The 21,693-nt window shown below is 37.3% G+C and overlaps 1 protein-coding gene across 3 annotated transcripts in view; it reads left to right on the top strand.

Moving 5' to 3' along the window:
• LOC145977841 (mediator of RNA polymerase II transcription subunit 25-like) overlaps positions 1 to 21,693 on the top strand; it is a 74,611-nt gene that overhangs the window by 35,170 nt on the left and 17,748 nt on the right. For all 3 annotated transcript variants that reach the window (XM_083110174.1, XM_083110166.1, XM_083110169.1), the window contains exons 8-11: positions 11,994 to 12,348; positions 13,521 to 13,683; positions 15,194 to 15,370; positions 21,183 to 21,443. In XM_083110174.1, coding sequence (XP_082966300.1) covers positions 11,994 to 12,348; positions 13,521 to 13,683; positions 15,194 to 15,370; positions 21,183 to 21,443 — 956 coding nt within the window. The remainder of the gene's footprint in view (positions 1 to 11,993; positions 12,349 to 13,520; positions 13,684 to 15,193; positions 15,371 to 21,182; positions 21,444 to 21,693) is intronic.

Below are 21,693 nucleotides of genomic sequence, written 5' to 3'. Positions count from 1 at the left end.
CAACATCTGTAACCACTCATATACTTTTTTTTATACATAAAAGTCGTAAGTACAGAATTACGCTCCTCCTCAGAAGTAATGTCTCTGTAACCATGATTTATTTGCCACTTTGCTTCATCATCTTATATTCTGTAGCTACCTGCCTTCATTGGTGCGAATGCAAGCCTAGAAAATGAGAGGAAATTATCTTCTCAGAAAGTGATATCTTATCTCATGTTGTCAGATAACGTACACAATTAATTTAGTAGAGTGAAACAGAAAGTGTATTGATTCACTTTTTTTAATGTGCTAGGAAATTTCAGTGTTTGCTACTATGCTTCGTAACGACTACCCAGTTATGAAAAGAAGAAAAATATCAAGTTCGTATTATGCTTTATCTACAGCAAGGATATCTGCCATATTCACATTTTTCATTTTGCTAGCAGAATAACTACACCCAAGGCATGACTTTTAGAGAAAATATAACTTGCCATGTAATTATGTCAGATTTACTGACATTTCTGTTGTTATTCTTGAATTTTTTTCAATTGTAGTTCTTAGTGTTTATTGAGTGATACTCTCTCTCTGTCTCTTTGTTTTCTTTTAAAAATCTACTTTAATTTATACTGTCATCATAGTTAATTCTGAATATCTTCAGTAATATGGTCAACTGTTACTCTCATTAAATTGGTCACTATTTCACTTTCCTATACACTGTTTATGAATTGACACTTCACATTGTGTAACACACACCTAATAATTTCCCTTTGCAACCAAATGTACCTTTGCTGTACTTAACCTTGCCAATAGAGGAGCAAATAATAATTGAGTGGTTCGGGAGTAAAACTTGATAACCCGTTAAAGTATGTAACCGAGAAAAATACAAGTGAAAGTATCCATTGCATTTGGCTTATGTATTACCTAGATCTTTCTGTGTGTTTTTGCCAAGTAACGGCTACTGAATGGACTTTGGTCACTATGTGTGAGCAAGAGAAAACTGTGCAGCAAGTGACCAATGTTATCTCAAATTTGAACGGACTAAGGGTTATCAAGTTTTAATTGCCTAGCTGCTAGATTCATCTTTGAACAGGAGATAAGGACTTAATCACAGGACTATTTGGTATGTAATAATCCTTTTTCACACAAGAAGCTACATGCCTAGAGCAGACAAAACACTGAATTGCCAATTTTCATTGCACACATATTCCATATTATAAATTAAAGGTATCCAAAATAAAATGTTTACTAAAAGATTAATATCTCCCTTAGTCTTTATAAACATATTATCAAAATTTCCCATTAGCAAAAATTTTTCATTCATTTAGAAAGGGGGTTGGGGAGAGGAGCTAAGTATCCAGGCATTATTAAACTTTGGTCTGTGCACTTTGCAGCTTGTTGAGTGCATTATTTGTGCTCAAGATTTTTTCATATACACCCAGTGAACAATCAAAATATATATTTACACTGGTTCTGCATGTTTTATAATTGAAACATGTATCATGCTTTCAGGTAACACATAGTGTAGAACTACAGTGCCTTACAGAGTGAATATTGGGACAGAGTAACCATAGAGATGTGATGAAACTGATTTCCAATTTTCAGTCATTACAGAATCAGTAAAAGATCCAATATGTAAATTCTTTTCAATACCCTGTATATCATCTTTGAAATGTTAATAAAAAGAGTGTGTATTTATCATAAATATTACAGTAGAGGGTTATATTGTTTTGTAAAGGATAGCTTAAGAATTTTTGGTTATTTTTGCACAATACCTCATATGTCCTGCGAATTCCTTTCTTGCATATATGAATAACTGCTTCAATACAATGTTAAAAAAAACACAATCACAAAAAAATATCTCCATGACAGAGTGATTAGTATAGTGCTCAAGAAATCTATAGGTCATAACTAGACCTCACATTTTTAGGCTCTAAAAAGTGTGCTTTAGGTTCCTAAAATAGGCTCTAAAAATCCTAAAATAGGTTTTAAAAACCCTAAAATTGGTTCCAAAAACCTTAAAATAGGTCCTAAAAATCTTAAGTTAGGCCCGAAAAATCCTGAAGTACGTTCAAGAAAACTTGAAATAGTTCAAAATTCCTGAAAAAATACTGATTAGGTGTAGTCACCGGCAATGAAAATGGGACACCTATATCCTGAAATATGCACTATCTTGCATAATGTTGTGTGTGTTGCCTAATCCTACGGTGATGGCAAACTTACCATTGGAAATTTGCTATTAAAATCCACTCTTTTCCGTATAGTTAGGCAACATTCGTTTTCATGTTATCCATAGTCAAACTCTGCAATTTTGTCTGTGAGGATCATCTTATATGCTGAAAATAATCTTTCAACAAAAAAACATAGTCAGTGGTGCAAACTTCAATGCTGAAATGTTAGTTTGTAAGACGTGAATGCCACAAAGCACAGACGTGACGTGATAGTGAGCAAGACCACACATATCAGAAATTTGCACTTTGAACTGTACAGGTAACAGTGGCACTAAACATTTTGCTTTGTTTACAGCTTTGAAAAATCACCATGGACTTGAAGGAAGGGATATCAACAGAGAGTATGTTTCAAAACGTTTGTCATTGAATTTTTTCATGACCAAACAAAGCAAATGTCTCTGTGTGACATAAAAATCCTGTAAAACCTTTAAAAATATATAAAAACATGAAAAAAAGGCTTGATTTAGGTGCGTAAACCTAAAACAGGTTCTAACAAGCAAAATAGTTTTTTTTAGGCACTATAAAACTTCATCACTTGTTGCGTTTTATAATGAAATGCTAACATAACTTATTATTACTTACATACCTGTAAAGGAAAAAATAGGTTAGAAACCTAAAAGGTCTAGTCATAACTGAACCGTAGTTAAGGCATTGGCCCTGTGCTTTCCCTACATCAATCCATCATTAATTCTCATGACTAATTAATCTAGAGGGGCAGAAAGTGACGTAAAATAACAAAATGAAAAGTGAAAATCTCAGTTTGAAATCTTTAATGATATTTGTAATACATAAACTTATTTTATATAATATTCATAGTTGAAATTTTGGAAATGGTGTGTTTTTATGAAATAATGAGATATCTTGGAATTAGTTAGATTTCAGTGTGAGAATTGGATAAAATAGAAGGTCCAAACTTTTGGTAGTGAGCCAAGGCAGTTTTGTACGTTTATGTTAGGAAAAGCACAGTTCATTCATGTTTCCTATCTTGCAATGAAACGAATTGTCCCCCCTCCCCCCACTTTTTGCCACTTCTGCCCCTGCACTATGGTAAACCTAATGTACTAAGGGAAAGTAAACTGTCCTGCCCCCCCCCCTCCCAGTCTGGGCACTTTGCTCCCCTAGTTTTGGAACCCAATCGCCGCTACTGTTTGCTTGTTTTGTTCCTGTGCTAGGACATGAGTTCAATTACGAAGTAAATAATGCAACCCCTCCCCTGTAGTTGCTTGGAACTTTGGTGCACACTTGGGAACCACTGGGTTAAAACAATGAATGTGGTATATTGATATATTGAAATTTCATGCTTTACTGGTGTCAACCATTATCACTGAGCATGTGAGCAAGTAGACCTTCTGATGATGGAACTAAGGAGTGCTGAAAATATTTTATCAAATTAAAATATGTAGTGTTGAGAACTTGTTTATATTCTTGTTGATCAGATGATGATTATCAAGGCCAGTGTGTGCAAGAGGCTGAGCCAATATCACTTGGAACCAATGCCCAACTCTACCACATGCAATACTCTTACCAGTGCCCGTAAAATTCTAATACTTGAGCATTCTAAGAAATTAAATTTGTCCACGTATTTATAAATGTTGACATAAAAGTACGAGGGCTATTCGAAAATCAACCTCCGGGAGGCACGGAATAAAACAGATATACAGGCAACTAAAATTTATTATGCCCAAAAGTTGCACACATACATGTGCTACTTTTCAACATAATTGCCACCTGAATTCAGGTTACTTTCTTAGTGTGGCACCATCTTTTGTATGCCCTCATCAAAGAAGGTTACTGCCAGGGAACTCAGCCACTCCCGAATCCCGTCCATCAGCTCCTCATTGCTCTTAAATCTCTGTGACCCCAACCACACTTGCATCTTTGCGAACAAAGAAAGTCCCTGGGTGCAAGGTCCAGGATGTAGGGAGGGTCATCAACTCCCATTGAAATTTCTGAAGCAAGGCGTGTGTGGGCGTGCATTATCGTGAACCAATACAATCTCCGAGGACAACATGCCTCGCCTCTTGTTCTGAATTGCCCGTCGAAGTTTTTTAAGGGTTTCAGTGTACACTGCCGCAGTGATGGTCATACCAGGCTCCATAAAGTCTTATCAGCAAGACCTCCTGTCAGTACCAAAACACTGTTGCCATAAGCTTCTTCTTGGACAACATTGGTAGCACCTTTTTAGGTTTGTTTTGCAAGTTCGTATCCATCCATTGTTTTGACTGTTCTTTGGTTGTAACGCCTGTGTTGGGGAGGACGCTGACTTGCCCGAATTGATGGTAAAAGTATAATGGAAGCGCGCGGAAATTTACAATTGTCAACGCCTACGCCCACACAAGGGTCACAAACACAATCTGACGCGACGTTCCTGTTAAGCCTATATTCTCAAACACAAGGCAAGTCACAGAAAGGTCACGTCAGGTTCCAGTATACTTTGGAATCCAATGGAACGGTCGAAATCAAATGATTCCGTTCACCTTTTTGTCAATAAATGCTGCAAGAAATTAGAATATTATTGCTTGCGTAAAAAAAAAAAACAACAAATAAATATATATATACATATATGTAGACAGGGGCAATGATATGTTAAAATTCAAGCCCAAGCACACACTAGCGTAAGTAATTGGATAACACTCCGCAACACAACAGTTGCGTATCAATATAATGACTTGCACCTTTTTCACTCGTCGCTATTATAGTTAAACGCGGCGTTTCTAAGATTTAGTCCTGTTGAAGGAAAAACAAGAAAGGAGGTTACCAGGAGCAAGACATATCCTGACTTATTATGCGATAATCTAATTAATCAGAGCAAAAAATTGTTCGCAGATAACTGGGGTAAAAACTTCTAATCAAACAAGTACAATTCAACTTCCTTTTAACAATCTCTTTAATTTCTGTTCTCAATAACTATTATAAAAAGGTCCATCAGGACTCTGGTTAACAATTCAGTCTCCCAAGGAGTAAATACGATCGTAACAAGTGCATTATAAATATACAAATATCAACAGCATTAAGAATGGTAACCTTTCTTAGCAGTAATAGACTACAATTATTTTCCTTTCTTTTTTTTTTGTAATACAATTTTTATTGCATGGCCGTTGATGCTACCGTGTTGGTTATTTGGTGGTACTGGATTGAAATCGGAAAAATGCGGGGAGTGTTGTACGGTTTACCAAAAAAAGGGGGGGGGGGGCGTAGTTAAAGCAATTCAGGATAAACTCCCAGTAGCTCTTCAACAACACTATTAACTGTCCAAATGGTTCCTCTGTCACTTAACACGCGCTCAACCAAGAATAAAAAAAAGAAAGTGGTTGCATTTAAGTGAGCCCTTTTTTTACTACTACCGTCGTTCACTACGGGCAGTGTGCTCAAAACGAACACTTCGCGCTAGAAAGCATTTTGTAAGTTTTCGTTTGCGGCGATAATTAGGAGTAATAATCGTGCAGTCACTCAAATTCCCAGTACTCGTTATTGCAACAACGAGACAAGTCTAAAACTGAAAGGAGGGATAACATACGTCGATCGCGTGTGCAAAAATTCAAAAAAAAAAGGAACAGTTCCACAAGCAAGCAGACAACGGGAATATTTGATAGAAGTCCAATTTACCTTATATGTATTCCTTCGGAGCTCTAGTCGTAAACCAAATACACTCAACTGATCTGGTACCAAAAACTGCAGTTAAGTATTTCCACTTGAGACCGTAATTGCAGCTGCTACTAAACGTATTCCATTTTTGTGGTCTCAATAGGTTTCCGAAGGAAGTAAAGTTCAAGGCGAGTTTTCCCCGTGTCACTGCTGCTGGGCTGATAAGGCACAACGCGAAGTCTGAATGCGAACTGCTAACTAAACTGTATTCCCGATCGTAATCGACGGGGAAGAAAAAAAAGGGGGGAGGGGGAGAAAAGGAGAGAGTAGTTTTTTGTTATGGCCAATAGACGGAGACACGAGGCAGACGACGAGAAACTACTGTCTATTGGGTTGGAGAGTTTATTTAACAAATGAACTCTATAATCGTACTCAATGGTACGTGTAATATTCACGGATGAGATGACGAGTACGTGAATATTACAAATTCCCGGGTCTTGGGGAAAAGAAAATCCACCTCTCAAAACAAAAAATAAGGAAAAGGCCTAAACGGCTAAGTAGCATCAATAGGCTTGACAACCTAAAACCTGAAACCTGTAAAGTAATAACCCAAAAAAATTTAAGTAGAACAATTATAACAAGAATACCAAAATATAATGAGCATAATTATAGTACGTTATTCCAATAAAGATAAATACTCAAAAAAATCTCATGAAAAATCAGATACACAGAAATCGCTCTGAAGTGAGCCCCAAACTTGACAGATTTAACATCATATAAGATACGCAGAAAAAATACCACACAAATTACAAGAGCAGTTCATGAAATTGTATGCAAGGAATTAACCCAAAGCATATGTCCACCATACCATCACAAGGCAAAAATCAAGCACATGAAATGAGTAAACTAATACTAATGATATATATATATATATATCCCTTGTAAGGAAAGATGAGCAGGATATAACATCACACCATACATATATGCATTCTTACTTGCAATGAGATAAAAAAATTGGAACCTAAAAGGTTCAAGACAAACATGCATACCAAATGACACACAACTCCATGTTGGCCATCCCGGCTCCAACATCTGAGGAGAGCAATTATACACACAAAAGTCATTATAGGCGCACAACACACAAAACGTGGTACCAAGCCAAACATATAAGCGATATATAGTCAACTTATGCCGCACCATAAGCGTGCAATCTGACGAAGGCGAAGCAGAAGGGGGGGGGGTATATGCGTAGTGTTGCACAGTAGATCCAATTTGTCGTAGGCGTGTAATGACATGCTCAATACCATGGTCCAAAAGGCATGATGATGTAAAGTCTTCCTATGGCGTAACCGGAGCGCAGTAGTCTCGAGAAATATGAAACAAAAAAGGAAAGGAATCAACAAAAGAATAAGAAAGTAGGAAATTAGAAAGAGAGATAGAAAAGAGAAGACTATGAACTACAAAAGGAAGGAAGAGAAGGAAAGTAGCATCATTACAAGGCCGCATGCATCACAAATATGTTATTGTTCAATAAAGATAGGTATATATATACCCGCACCACATACAAAAAACAATAAGAAAAAACATAGATTATATCACAATGAACTTACATATTGAATGACCAAATAATATACCTGTTTTAAATAAAAAAAAACAGGAATATAACAATTACACTTATATCCTAGGCACCTTCATATCTCTATAATATAACAATTTTACAATCAAAAAAAAATTTTGAGCCAAGGCAAGAAATTCTCGAATAGTCTGAGGGCGAGGAAAATTTAAAATTAAAGCCCGTGCGGGGAAATTCACACCCTCAAGCAAGACCTCGAGTAACTGTTGTTCAGGCCATTCAACGGCCAACACCTGGCTAGCATCATAAGCATCGCGAAGAAAAGAATAAAGAGTTTCTGATGGTTTCTGAACACGGTGGAGGATAGATAGTCGAAACATTTGTAATTCGGAAGGAGGTATGAGTCTGAGCCAGACCATTGATAGAAACAAATGCCATGGTAATTTCTGGCGTAAGCCCTCCATCCAAATATCACGGAGAGGATTTAAGGTAAATGGTAACGCCATTAATAAAATGGATTCGATATCCAATAGTTCCAAGGCAACAATCTTATGGATGAGACACAGAAATTTAAATAAAGATAAAGGATCCCCACCCGTAGCGGGTAACATGTCTTTCAAAAGAATGGATACCGATTGAAAACGTATGGTCTCCCTTATCGGTGACGCATTTTGAGGGAGGATTACCCCTTGAAGAAAATCCAAAACGGAAGGGGAAGGGGGTGGTAGCGGTGATTGTCCGTAGGGAGGTTGCACATCAAAAGTCATTTTTAGGAATCGTGGACCCACACGGGTCAATCACAATCACTCCTTCCAAAAGAGGGGGGAAAAAAAGGGGGAAGGTTTTCCCGGTACGTCGCTGGTAATATAATGTAGGTGGAAAAAATTTAACCTGCTCGGCTTCCAAAACTTTGTACTGCCACTAAACTGGTAACTAATGTAGATCGAAAAAATTTAACCTGCTCTGCTAGCAAAACTTTGTAACGCCTGTGTTGGGGAGGACGCTGACTTGCCCGAATTGATGGTAAAAGTATAATGGAAGCGCGCGGAAATTTACAATTGTCAACGCCTACGCCCACACAAGGGTCACAAACACAATCTGACGCGACGTTCCTGTTAAGCCTATATTCTCAAACACAAGGCAAGTCACAGAAAGGTCACGTCAGGTTCCAGTATACTTTGGAATCCAATGGAACGGTCGAAATCAAATGATTCCGTTCACCTTTTTGTCAATAAATGCTGCAAGAAATTAGAATATTATTGCTTGCGTAAAAAAAAAAAACAACAAATAAATATATATATACATATATGTAGACAGGGGCAATGATATGTTAAAATTCAAGCCCAAGCACACACTAGCGTAAGTAATTGGATAACACTCCGCAACACAACAGTTGCGTATCAATATAATGACTTGCACCTTTTTCACTCGTCGCTATTATAGTTAAACGCGGCGTTTCTAAGATTTAGTCCTGTTGAAGGAAAAACAAGAAAGGAGGTTACCAGGAGCAAGACATATCCTGACTTATTATGCGATAATCTAATTAATCAGAGCAAAAAATTGTTCGCAGATAACTGGGGTAAAAACTTCTAATCAAACAAGTACAATTCAACTTCCTTTTAACAATCTCTTTAATTTCTGTTCTCAATAACTATTATAAAAAGGTCCATCAGGACTCTGGTTAACAATTCAGTCTCCCAAGGAGTAAATACGATCGTAACAAGTGCATTATAAATATACAAATATCAACAGCATTAAGAATGGTAACCTTTCTTAGCAGTAATAGACTACAATTATTTTCCTTTCTTTTTTTTTTGTAATACAATTTTTATTGCATGGCCGTTGATGCTACCGTGTTGGTTATTTGGTGGTACTGGATTGAAATCGGAAAAATGCGGGGAGTGTTGTACGGTTTACCAAAAAAAGGGGGGGGGGGGCGTAGTTAAAGCAATTCAGGATAAACTCCCAGTAGCTCTTCAACAACACTATTAACTGTCCAAATGGTTCCTCTGTCACTTAACACGCGCTCAACCAAGAATAAAAAAAAGAAAGTGGTTGCATTTAAGTGAGCCCTTTTTTTACTACTACCGTCGTTCACTACGGGCAGTGTGCTCAAAACGAACACTTCGCGCTAGAAAGCATTTTGTAAGTTTTCGTTTGCGGCGATAATTAGGAGTAATAATCGTGCAGTCACTCAAATTCCCAGTACTCGTTATTGCAACAACGAGACAAGTCTAAAACTGAAAGGAGGGATAACATACGTCGATCGCGTGTGCAAAAATTCAAAAAAAAAAGGAACAGTTCCACAAGCAAGCAGACAACGGGAATATTTGATAGAAGTCCAATTTACCTTATATGTATTCCTTCGGAGCTCTAGTCGTAAACCAAATACACTCAACTGATCTGGTACCAAAAACTGCAGTTAAGTATTTCCACTTGAGACCGTAATTGCAGCTGCTACTAAACGTATTCCATTTTTGTGGTCTCAATAGGTTTCCGAAGGAAGTAAAGTTCAAGGCGAGTTTTCCCCGTGTCACTGCTGCTGGGCTGATAAGGCACAACGCGAAGTCTGAATGCGAACTGCTAACTAAACTGTATTCCCGATCGTAATCGACGGGGAAGAAAAAAAAGGGGGGAGGGGGAGAAAAGGAGAGAGTAGTTTTTTGTTATGGCCAATAGACGGAGACACGAGGCAGACGACGAGAAACTACTGTCTATTGGGTTGGAGAGTTTATTTAACAAATGAACTCTATAATCGTACTCAATGGTACGTGTAATATTCACGGATGAGATGACGAGTACGTGAATATTACATGGTTTCAACGTTTTAAAAGTGGACCCACATTTCGTCACCTGTCACGATCTTGGACAGAAAAGCATTGTTTGATAGCATTCCAGAAACTTCAATGCTGTTTTTTGTGGTCCTCTGTGAGGTCCTTGGGTACTCCATCTTGCAGAAAACTTGTGGTAACCCAGCTTAACAGTCACAATCTCATAAAGTGTTGTTTGCCAGACTTCCAGAAATTCAGAAAACAAGTCCGATATCGTCAAGCAGTGGTGCTCGCAAATCGCTCTGTCCACACATTGCACAATGTCATCCTTCACGATACATGGTCTTCCCTGTCTACCTTCATTGTGCACATCGGTTCGTCCCCCACAAAACTTCCAGCACCATTCCCTCACACAACCTTCACCACCATATGCTCGTTTTGGAAATTGTATTTTGTTTTGGCCAGAATGGTGAACTACTCCATAAGCACTGCTTTTTTCTCTCAATACCCTAAACAATAATTGAACTACACTTCTTATTTGCTCGTTATCGTCAAACTGTACACAGTACTCATTCTGCGATGGATTTCACCTGGGCTGTGTCCTTCAGCCTGAAGAAAGCGGATCTCACAGATTTGGCAGGAGCAGCGATTACACCAGCCATCGTTCTCCGCTTGCTGCACACCAAACACTGAATGCAGTAACCGACCAGTTGGGGTGACATGAACCAACACGTGACAGCTTACTTCTGCACATGCACCGGGACATTGCAGTAACCCATGCGCTCGTACCAGCGAAACCGAGGTTGATTTCCTAATAGCCTACATATTCCATTGTTATACCACATCAGTCTACCGGAGTTTATTTATCTGAGAGATAATTGGAAATTCACTTTTGTGACCCAATGTTGGTGAAAAATTAAACAAAATTATGTATTTGCAAAAATTACAGGATAACTTTACTCTGTGTTAGTGTCTTGCAGCATTTTTGGGGATCCCGTTAGATACCCAGCAAGTGTAGGTAAATTTTAACTGGTGCTTTTCAATACTGATACTGCTCTTATTGGCCTTCTTCATGGCGTAAAGGTAATATCGTCACCTTGTAATCAAGGATTCCTGGCTTCAGTTGGTTTGGATGCCACTTTAAACTGCAGGACCAGTCCCAATTAGCCCATCTATGCATACAGTGGACAAATACAACTTAACTGGTATCAACCAGTACTGATACATTGGCATCACTATCAGCTCTACTAATTTTATTGCTTAACTATTTTCAAATAATTTCTTAAATGTTTGCATAACCACAGTTGCTAATTACAGTATTTAAGATAAAATATAGATCTTACCTTAGTGTGGGTTACGAGGTTCATGTTAAAACTGGCATTCTGGGTCTGTCACCGGATCCTTCTTCAGGGCCCCCCAATAAAATCACATTAGAAAGTAAAGAGGTTAAAACTGAAATAAAAATACTTAAAAGGATCACGTCACTTGATTAAAAACTGCCTCATAGACATCAGCTGTCTTGCTTTAACAACACACATCACTACCCAGTACACAGCAGTTGTTAGAGACAGCTGATGACTATGAGGCAGTTTTTAATCAAATGACTTGATCCTTTTATCATTTTAACCATTTTTCTTTCTGTTATTAACATTTTATTTTTTAATGTTATTTGTTGGAGAGCCCTGAAGAAGGATCCAGTGACAGACTCGAAACGTTAGTTTTAACAAGAACCTTGTAAACCACACGTAAGATCTGCATTTTATCTATAATAATTATTTTCATATAGTAATGCTAGTTTCATGCAGGAATAGTCCGAGCAGCCTTGTCATTAAAACAAACAATTTTATTACTTTGCAGCAAACTCGGTGATGGTAGCTGTGAGCCAACCTGGTCAGCTAAATCCATCGGCAAACCAACAGCAACAGCCAGGACGTCCACAAGGAAACCAGATCGGTTCCATGCAACAGTCCATGCAACCCAACGCAATGGCCAACCAAGGTCAGCCCTCTGCAACGGCTTCAAATCAGAACCAAGTAACAGCTGCTGGCCAGGCATCAAATCCAAATTCTGCTGCTGTGAGAGAAAGGCGCACCATTTGGCAGGGAGTGCTCGAGTGGATAGAGAAATCAAAGAACCCATCTGATCAGCAGAAACTTACACGTCGCGTGCCTTGTCAAGTGCTGGACAACCCAAAGGATGGCGATCCTGAACTGTAAGTGCACAAGGGAATAATAATTTCATTGCAGATTTCTGGCTAGTTGCTTTTTTATTCCTTCATGCTTGAATGTTTTAAATTCGTTTCATGTTGTTTCAAGCCTGATAACTTACTTTTATAGTCATCTAGCTTTAAGATACTTTTATATGTATGTGATTATTTCCATGTTCTTTCACAACTTTCACACTTTTTATAGTATGTTCTAGAATGTAATCTCTTGTTTTGTGATAGCGTTGCCGCCTTGTAATCAAGGGGTCCCAGGTTCGATATGCGGTGGAGGCACAAGTGGTTCGGATCCCACTTTAAACTGTAGGTCCAGTCCCGATTGGCCTTACTGTGCATAAAGTGGACTTAAAACACCAAATCAATCAATCAAAATCTTGTTTTGTGGTTGTTCCTTCAACAATTTCATGGAACCACCATTCATTATCATCACGATTAGCCAAGAGTAAAATTTAGGCAAGTACAAAATTTAGAAAAATACAAAATATCCAAGTTTTGATAACAAGTTCATGTTCGTTGTCTATTTTGGTGCCTTTTTATATTGTATTTTAAGTGCTAATTTTTGTAGTTTTATTTTTTGTGCCTATTTGTTACAAGTTTTAATCTCCACCGTAATAATTATACTGATTGGACATTCCACTTTTAGTGGCAGATGTTTTATATTTTGTGTAATACAAATGCACTTAATCTACACTTTGTCAAGAAGCAATAAATGCCTCTTCACACTGCTTGAAAATAGCACAACAATTGGAAAAATAATGAAGTGGTGTTGATGTCTGCCTAAAGATGCAGTTTTTGCCAGAAAAGTAAAGTAAACTATTGATGAATTGATACAATTTTGAAGTAATACTGTTTTAGATACTCTTATCAGTTTGTATCATTACTAATAGTCATAGTTGATCATTTTAGCAATTTAAAAATACTGAGGTTATTGTTACATTGTCATTATTGCATTAGTCTACTAGGGTGGAAGCATATTTGTAAATGCTTACCCTCCAAGATTAGTTGAGATTTTCAAGATGATGTTTACCATACTCATAATTTTCTCTTAATCTGACTTGTTACCAACCTATTTTTGCTTCTTGTTATAATACAAAACTTATCAGGTTTATCTTCTGCTTCTACTGTGCTTCTATAAGAAACCATATACCTTTTTACCTTTTCAGGAAAGCAGACTCATGGCCACCAACTTTGATCATGCAGTTGATGCCTAAGCACTTAATTGGCACCATAGGTGGAGCATATTTGAGGAATTCAAAATCTGTATTGTTTCACCCACAAAACTGTGAGGCCCTGGAAACGTTAACGAAGCTTATGAGTTCAGGATTTGTAAGTTTTTTTTTTTTCCTTTTTTAAAAAAAAATATGTCTACATGTGTATGTATGTTGCAAGTGTAATTTGATTTGTGACCATACGTTTGTTACTTACACTGCATACTAACAAGGCTCTAGCACCTGAACCTACAATCAGGTTAAAACTTTGTGAAATTGGATGTTATACTGTATCTTGTTTGTATATGTGGCTATTGGTCTATACATCTTACCTTTTATCAATGGTGTAGTTATTTTAGCTTAGAAGTGTTTTACATTATTCTTGATGGGAAGTTCATCTCCACAAAATTTATGATAGTCAAGACATTATTATTTTAAATGCCTACTCAAATTTGTTTTCGTGAATGTATCAGGTGAAAAGTTCTGATGCACTGACATGCTAAATTTAGTTTTAATAAATTCAAGTGAACTTATGTTGCATATAAGTTCATCATGTGATACCTGCAAGAAGCAATTACTGGAGATTTTTGTAAAGCTACAAGAAAAATAAATCGTAGTTCCATAACTTTAAGCTGTCATTCCATGTGAATAAAATTCTGAAAATAATCTGTGGAGCAAGTGTAAGCTTTCTATTAACACATGATATACTCACTCCAGAGAAAATTGCTTACCTCCATTTCCATTCAACTTTGTATGTTGTATGTTATATATAAAGGAGGTGGTATTACACTCCATGCATTGTCAACATATTAAAAAAGGACCTTGTTTGTCCTGAATTTTCAGACCAGTCTTGACCCCTCTTCAGGAATGCGAGAAATGAATGAGTCATGGAAGGGTTAACATGGTTAAAATAGTTGAAATGGATTAAAAATGTATGAATATTTGCTGTCCTGATCATGTTGCTGAAGTAAATTTGGACTCTCCTTGATTCATACTTTTCTCCCATCCCTGAAGAAGGATAGAGGTCTGCATGAAACTTTGGAATTTGTATGTTATCGCATGTGAAATAAATAAAGTATGCTTTGTTCATAAAGCAATAATATACTTGATATTTAATTTGTTATTTTGAAAATTTGAAAGGAAGAGTTAGCTTGGCAGTGCTTTTAAAAAAATATTGTAGAATGTAAGTTAATTATTTGACCATACTTAGTATTGTGTATAGTGAGAATGGAGCTAGCCGGCTTTTAAAATTAGTTTGTTAATATCTGTCTAGTGAATTACAATAAGACTTTTGTTTTGTCAAAAAATGACTTATTCCAAATGAATTATTATAAGGGATAAATATATACAGTCATTTACACTTACATTGACATTTACAAGTCAAAATGTGGTGGTAGAAGTACAAATTGAGCACTTCAAGTATTCATTTTTTAAGAAAAGTCATCTTATTCCTCTCATTAAAATTCGTAATCTAAAGCCTCATTGTGAGTGGTTAAGTATGATTATGTTGCATTCCTATTTTTGTATTGAACATTCATAGAATTCCAGAATTAATTACCTACAGTGATTCTTAGAGTGCTTCTTTATGAGAAAGGTGGAATTTTATGTAATATCTTAATTTTTTACAGGCGGGAATAATAAGTATGCCTTCCTCTTCAGCATCTGACATAAAAATTCTGATCCTTCTATACACTGCTGAGAAGAAAGCGTATCTTGGATTTATACCAAATGACCAGCCAGCTTTTGTTGATCGCCTGAAGAAGGTAATCCAGCAGCAGAAGTCCCAGCATCAGCTTCTAAGACAGGTACTTAACTTTTTTATATGTCTCATGCATTTTCATCCCCTGTAGGTCTATTTGATTAAATTTGTTAATTACATATTGTTTACTGATCCATCCTTCTGTAAATCCAGTAATCCCATTGGAAATCTCTGTGGATTTCATTCCAAAGCCTCCTTTCTCATCTTCTAAGAGTGTGTCCAGTAGTGCCAGGCTTTGGACTCAGGCTACAAGATGCATTCTCGTTAAGAGTCTCCGGCGAGGGGTGGGGGTGACATGGGGTGGGTGATCATAACAACTTCTCTCCTGAGAATTCGGCCAGTGTAGGAGACCTGTGACCACCCACCATCATGAGAAAATTGGGGATTTACAAATGAGTAGCGTAACCCAGTAATTAAAACCTACAACAATGACTGGGTGTTCGTCGTGCTGACCACACGTCACCCCATAATGGGTTGGATGATCACCCACCTATGCTGAGACATGTGGGAGTGAGGCCAGCAGTTGGTAAGTAGGCTCTCACCCTCAAGGGCTGTTGCATCATGGGTCATTTTTATTGATAGATACTTTGACAAATATTCTGTAAGAGTGGATAATTCTGCTGTCTTGTCACAGGGTGGCTAGTCATCGGGAATTCCTTGAATTCTGGGAATTATGCATGAATTTTTTGCCCCGGAAATTCTGCATTAATTTTTCTCCATAGACGTGAAAAATTGCAACTTTTATTAATCCAAATGCCATTGAATTTATACATATTTGTAAGTGCCCTGAGACTAGTTTTTCTCAGTTTAGCTTTTATTTTTTTGAGATAGGAAAAGAAAGCGTAGAACAATCTATCTAACAGACGGAAGATTGTTGCAAGGTAACATATATATTGAAATGGATTAGGTACATTTGAGTTTAATTTCTTATACAATTAACAGTTTTTTGTAAATTAGTATATCCCGTAGTATTTGCGAGTTGTGTTTGTAGATGTGTTTCTAATCTGAGTATGTGAAATGGCAAATGTAAACTGCACCTTAGATTATTTATTTTAAATATGTGTTTGTGCCCTTGAATTTTTGGAAAGTTTGCCATGAAAACCAGGAATTATATTTAAATTTTATCATGGTCCTAGAGGGGCCATCCTATGTCATTGTTCTTACACTGAAACCTTCGTTTTTGTAAAATAAAAACACAGTTTCTTTCTTTTTTCTTTCAATGTTTTTTTGGTAAAGGCAAAAATTCTTCAGTTTTGATATGCATTGTGATTTAAGGAGATATCTGAATTGCTTGGGTTCGTAATGAAGTGTGCGTGGGTGTTTGCCATTATATATGATATTGCTACACTGTCTGTTATTGGTAAATCTCATGTTGGTACTTTATAGTTAGCAGTACAAGATTCCTACTGTTACACTTGCCAACCTCCATGGCAGAATGATTAGCATAGGTATCCTGGTTTTGATCCCTGGATAAAGTGTTTTCAAATCACCATTCATCCTCAAAGAAAGAAAAGGAGTACTACATATACACCAAAGTTTGCTGTATTGCACTATTCTGTTCTAAATCGTTATTGTAAATTCACAAATACACGAGAAATATGCATTGAAGATGCGGGGGGGGGGGGGGGGTAGGGTAAAAGGAGTACAAGCAAGGTTTATCTCGATCTTATGTTTACTGTAACTCTCATTTCCCACTTTGTTTTCCAAACCCCGCCGATGACAAAATTTGCCAGAAGCCTGTCCCCTATGCCAGTCGACCTCTTCCTACCCTCCCTCCTTCCTTCCCTCCCTCCCTCCCTCCCTCCCTCCCTTTCCTCCTTCCCTCCCTCCCTCCCTTTCCTCCTTCGCTTCTAGCGTTGGCCCTATGGACGCTGGATGGACCAAATTTTGAGGGAAGCACAACAAAAGACCACTCTATCAGGATATGTAATCCTCCCACCGCAACTTTGGAAAAAATGGAAGTTACGGCGTTCAGAAATTTTGCGTAATTACGGAAAAAATCGAATTTTGGGATTTTGCCCCCACTTCCCCCCTGGACTCTTAATTTTCGCAAGTTACTTAAAATGTTGCTTTTTGTTCATTCTTACATTTAGAATTTAAATTTTTAAAAAAGATTCAGTGGTTGAGCACTTACAGACTTTTATCTTCAATGGACATTTCCACTCAATTTTTTTTACAACAATTTTAAAAACTACACCCTGGAAAAATGACCCCTGCAAGTTCTCGTGTTTCTCTGCATTCAGTTTAAGGCAAAAATGAGACTTCCAAAGAGCTCGTTTGTCATCTGCTTCGAGCATCCAGTTTACCAGATGGGTAGCCCATGGTAAGCGAACACGTGCAGCAGTTTTACATATCTGTACAGATTTAAATAATGGAAGAAAGAGCGATAGGAGAAAGGAAAGCTATGCTTTGTAATGATCATTCTTCTATGAAATATCCGTGCTGCTCACGTGCAAGATAAATGAAAGGCTTCAGGTGCGTGTGAGTTCTCAGGTCATGCAAAAAATATTGCTTATAAAATTGGTTGCTGACCAGACATCCAAAAATATTTTTTAAACTTATATTTATCGATATTTACCATAACCTATGTAGTGCAAAATAAGAATTTTCACATTCGTCACTTTATTTATAAAGCCTATTTTACTTTCTTTTCCATAAAGCAATTTCAGTTTGTGTTTCATTTCTGTTGCGCAAATTATGATCAAATATTTTTGTGCAGATAAGTGAAAATACACTGAGAAGATTACTTTAATTGGACAGTACATATCTATACTTAGTTTATGTATAATTATTTAGGATGGGATACGGATGGGAAGGAAATTTCATAATTTGTAATTCCACACACCAGATGGGTCTGCAATTTCCTGATAGTTTCAGAATTTCTGCGATAAGAAACTGCATTTAGACTGTCAAATCAGTAATTTTTCCCCCCCGGATCATATTAAAGAAATTTAGTTCTTAAAAATGTAGTGACACAAGATGAACAGAAAAGTATCAATACTAAGTAGTGTGACTTCGTGACTACATACACACAACTTTGTCGGGACCAGCACCCCCTCTTCCCCTGCTCACCAACAAGCTTCTGGACAGCATTGTCCTGGATTTTCACTTACGAAATAAAGCAACCCTAATCATACCAAAAGTTGAACTCCCCCCCCCTTACATGAACTATATATGCATCCATGTGTATAACATTATATCCCATACTGAAATGGTACAATATATTTTGAATTTTGTATTGCGAAAAAAGCCACCTCATCTCTTTACCCCGAACACATTAATTGGTTGGTTCACAACCTCATCACTAAGGATCCTATCGAGACGAGACATGGCAGCCTTGGTCTCGTTCTCGTTGAGAGTTCTAAATGTCTATCTCGTGTTTATTTGTAAATGTCTCATTGACAGTCTCGTCTCGATTTATAACATCTGTCTTGGTTTCGGAGGGCAATTCTCGTTCTCGTCTCAAGTCTCAAAAAATATAAAATTAACAACGTATGCAAAGGCTTATCGATCGTACAAACTTCACAGTGCATAGAGATTATAAATACAAAAAAAACAAAAACTTAATGATTTTTTTTGTTTGTTTGACTCCTCGTTTCGACGGTACGAGTCCTCGAAAACTGGATATTATCCCGCTTATATATGCAAATCAAACTGCAGATTCAGAATTACCTACGAATGAAGCGGCGTTGTAATTATTATACACAAAATTCATGATTTCTCTGAGGAAGTCACATGTTCCAGGTTTGACTCTCGACCTGGGCATGACTGTTTCCTTGTGAGTGACATTTCATTGAACTGGAAATTGTTTAATGAGGGGATGTTTGCTCGAGACTTTGGGGACAGCTAGGGGATGCTTCTATTGTTAACGTTAGTGTTGCTCACAAGGCGAGACATTTCCCAAGACAGAACAAGCGAGTGTTTTCGAAATGAAACGTTACAGACCAAAAGTTTCATCTCGTATCGTGGACAGGTTGGGTAATACTTAGATTGTGCTGGTTGTTGTTGGTGGTAGTATGTGTGTGTAGGGGGGTCTCTGTCATTCATCTTCATTGTCGCGATTAGCCAAAAGTGGGAATAAATATGTTATTAGAGAAGACACATACTAAATTAACCATGAGTTCTCATCGTTGCGGTTAAACAAGGTGACTGAAAAGCGATGTAAAAGTAGGATAAATACAAAATTGCAATATATATATATTAATAATTGAAGAAAACTGTCGTTTACTACAGGAAATTTAAAAACTTCCCGTACCTCTGTATACCGTATCATCTCTTATATTGCAGAAATTTGCATGTTCTAAATGTTTTGTTATTTTAAAATTTCCGAAGAAAATATTATGATGAAAATAATTGTAATTCCAGAAAAGGCATTCCTATAACAATATGTTCTTGCCAGTCTGAACCAACCTACTATATATTCGCAATGAACAAGGCTGTTCACGTGTTCAGCCATTGACTGTTACAAGTTTTGCTTTGTCAGCCTAATGAGAAAACCCTGTACCGAGTTGGTGAATTATAGTAAATACTGCTATTCTTTTAGGACATAATTAATCTCCAAGAAACGGAGCACACATTTTTGCACTGGAAGTTATAAGATACTTGTTTTACACAGTAATAAGTGACTTTACTTTTGCTTTCACGGCTCATGCTAAGTTGACTGGACGAGCAGAAGCCCTGCCTGTAGGAGGTGAATTTCAGCAGTGTTTGAAGGCATGTTTCTCGAGAACCGAAACAAATATCACAGAGATATTTTGCATATCTCATGTTTGTGTCACTATCCGTAAAATGAATGGATTTAAAACATTTTTCATGTCAAAGTGCTTATTTCAAATGGCGCTTGCAGAAAGAAAAAGGCACACAGTGTATGATCGCTGCTTTACTTCAAAGACATTCACATGTTAAAAATGAGTAACAGTGTTCAATAATTCGTTTATCTGCGATTTCGTACTGGAACTTCTTTCTTCAACAACCGTATTATCTTTAAATATGATGGTAATGAGACCCAATGGAACTCCCCCTTCCTTTCTTCAGCTTGTTTGTAATGTTTAGGACAGGCTGGGAAGTGTGGCACCAGTGACTTGTCTGACAGCTTGAAATATATCAATCTCCGATCTGCTTCAGGCAGATAAGACTTGCCGAAGGCAATGGAAAGAACAAACGCAGGATTGTTTAGCACAGGCCAATCTTGTTGAATAGTGCATAGCCCCACCCCTTCTCTTGGATGCAAGCGACAAAAAACCTGTATGAGAATGGGTGGCAGATGTTATCATCACGGAAATCTTGAACTCCAAGAGCAGCATTCTTTCGAGCAAATCAAGTTAAAAACATACAACTGGAGTATTTTCCTTGTTGGGACTGAACTCGTCAAACGTATAAGTTGAAAAATCGTATATCTGAAAATCATATAACTGAAATATAATGGTACGCACCCTTGTGGGAATTGGCAGGGACCACCAGAAAAAAAAACGTACTATTGTGAAACATATAATTGCAATTTCACTGTATCAGTACTTTCTTTGACAATATCAGTACTTTCTTTCCTGAAATTGGTCCTCCCCGATGGTGCAGTGGTAATGTCGTTGCCTTGTAATCAAGGGGTCCTGGGTTTGATACCCGGTGGAGGCACATAGTGGTTCGGTTTCCACTTTAAATGGCAGCTCCAGTTCCGATTAAGCACAAAGTGGACTTAAAACACCAATTCAGTTAATCAATCATTCCTATAATTATTCACAGCAATTTAAAATTATAAAAGTGTAAATATCAACACTACAGTTTGTAGCACTTGGTAAGGATGCTGTGAAGAAAATGACAATCCAGAGCAACTTTTTACAAAAGCAATGTGCTGTTCTTTGTAGGGTGGTGGTCCTAATTCCCAAGGAATGAGCAACATGCCTAGTGGTCAAGGTATGAACCTGCCAAATTCTACTGTAGCTGTTACCACACAGGGTGTGATGATGTCCCAGACAAACACAATGGCCATGGTTGGCAGCCAGATGACTCAGAATGTTTCCTCTGGGAATTCTATGAATGCAGGAGGTCAGTTGCAGCAGGCGGTGTCCATGGCTCCAGGAACAACAGGCACAAATCAAACAACAACTGGACAAATAGGGCTACAGGTTTGCATATATATTTTTATTGCGTAACATAATCAGTTGTAAATTGTGCAGAGATCAGATCGTTGGCATTATAATGATGTCAACAAATTAAAATCTGAATCTGCTATGTTGGGACCATCAAGATTGAGTGTTTAAGCGGGAAAATGTAAAATCCAGGAATCTAAAATTGGGGTTCCACTGTATGTCTTTCATTTTGCATTCTGTCTACATATATTTAATTTCCACCATGATATCAATGTAGTTTCTTAAC

This window comes from Lepisma saccharinum, chromosome 1, assembly GCF_977018435.1.
Source record: "Lepisma saccharinum chromosome 1, izLepSacc3.1, whole genome shotgun sequence".
Classification (NCBI taxonomy): domain Eukaryota; kingdom Metazoa; phylum Arthropoda; class Insecta; order Zygentoma; family Lepismatidae; genus Lepisma; species Lepisma saccharinum.
This window is presented reverse-complemented; position numbering and strand designations above follow the sequence as displayed.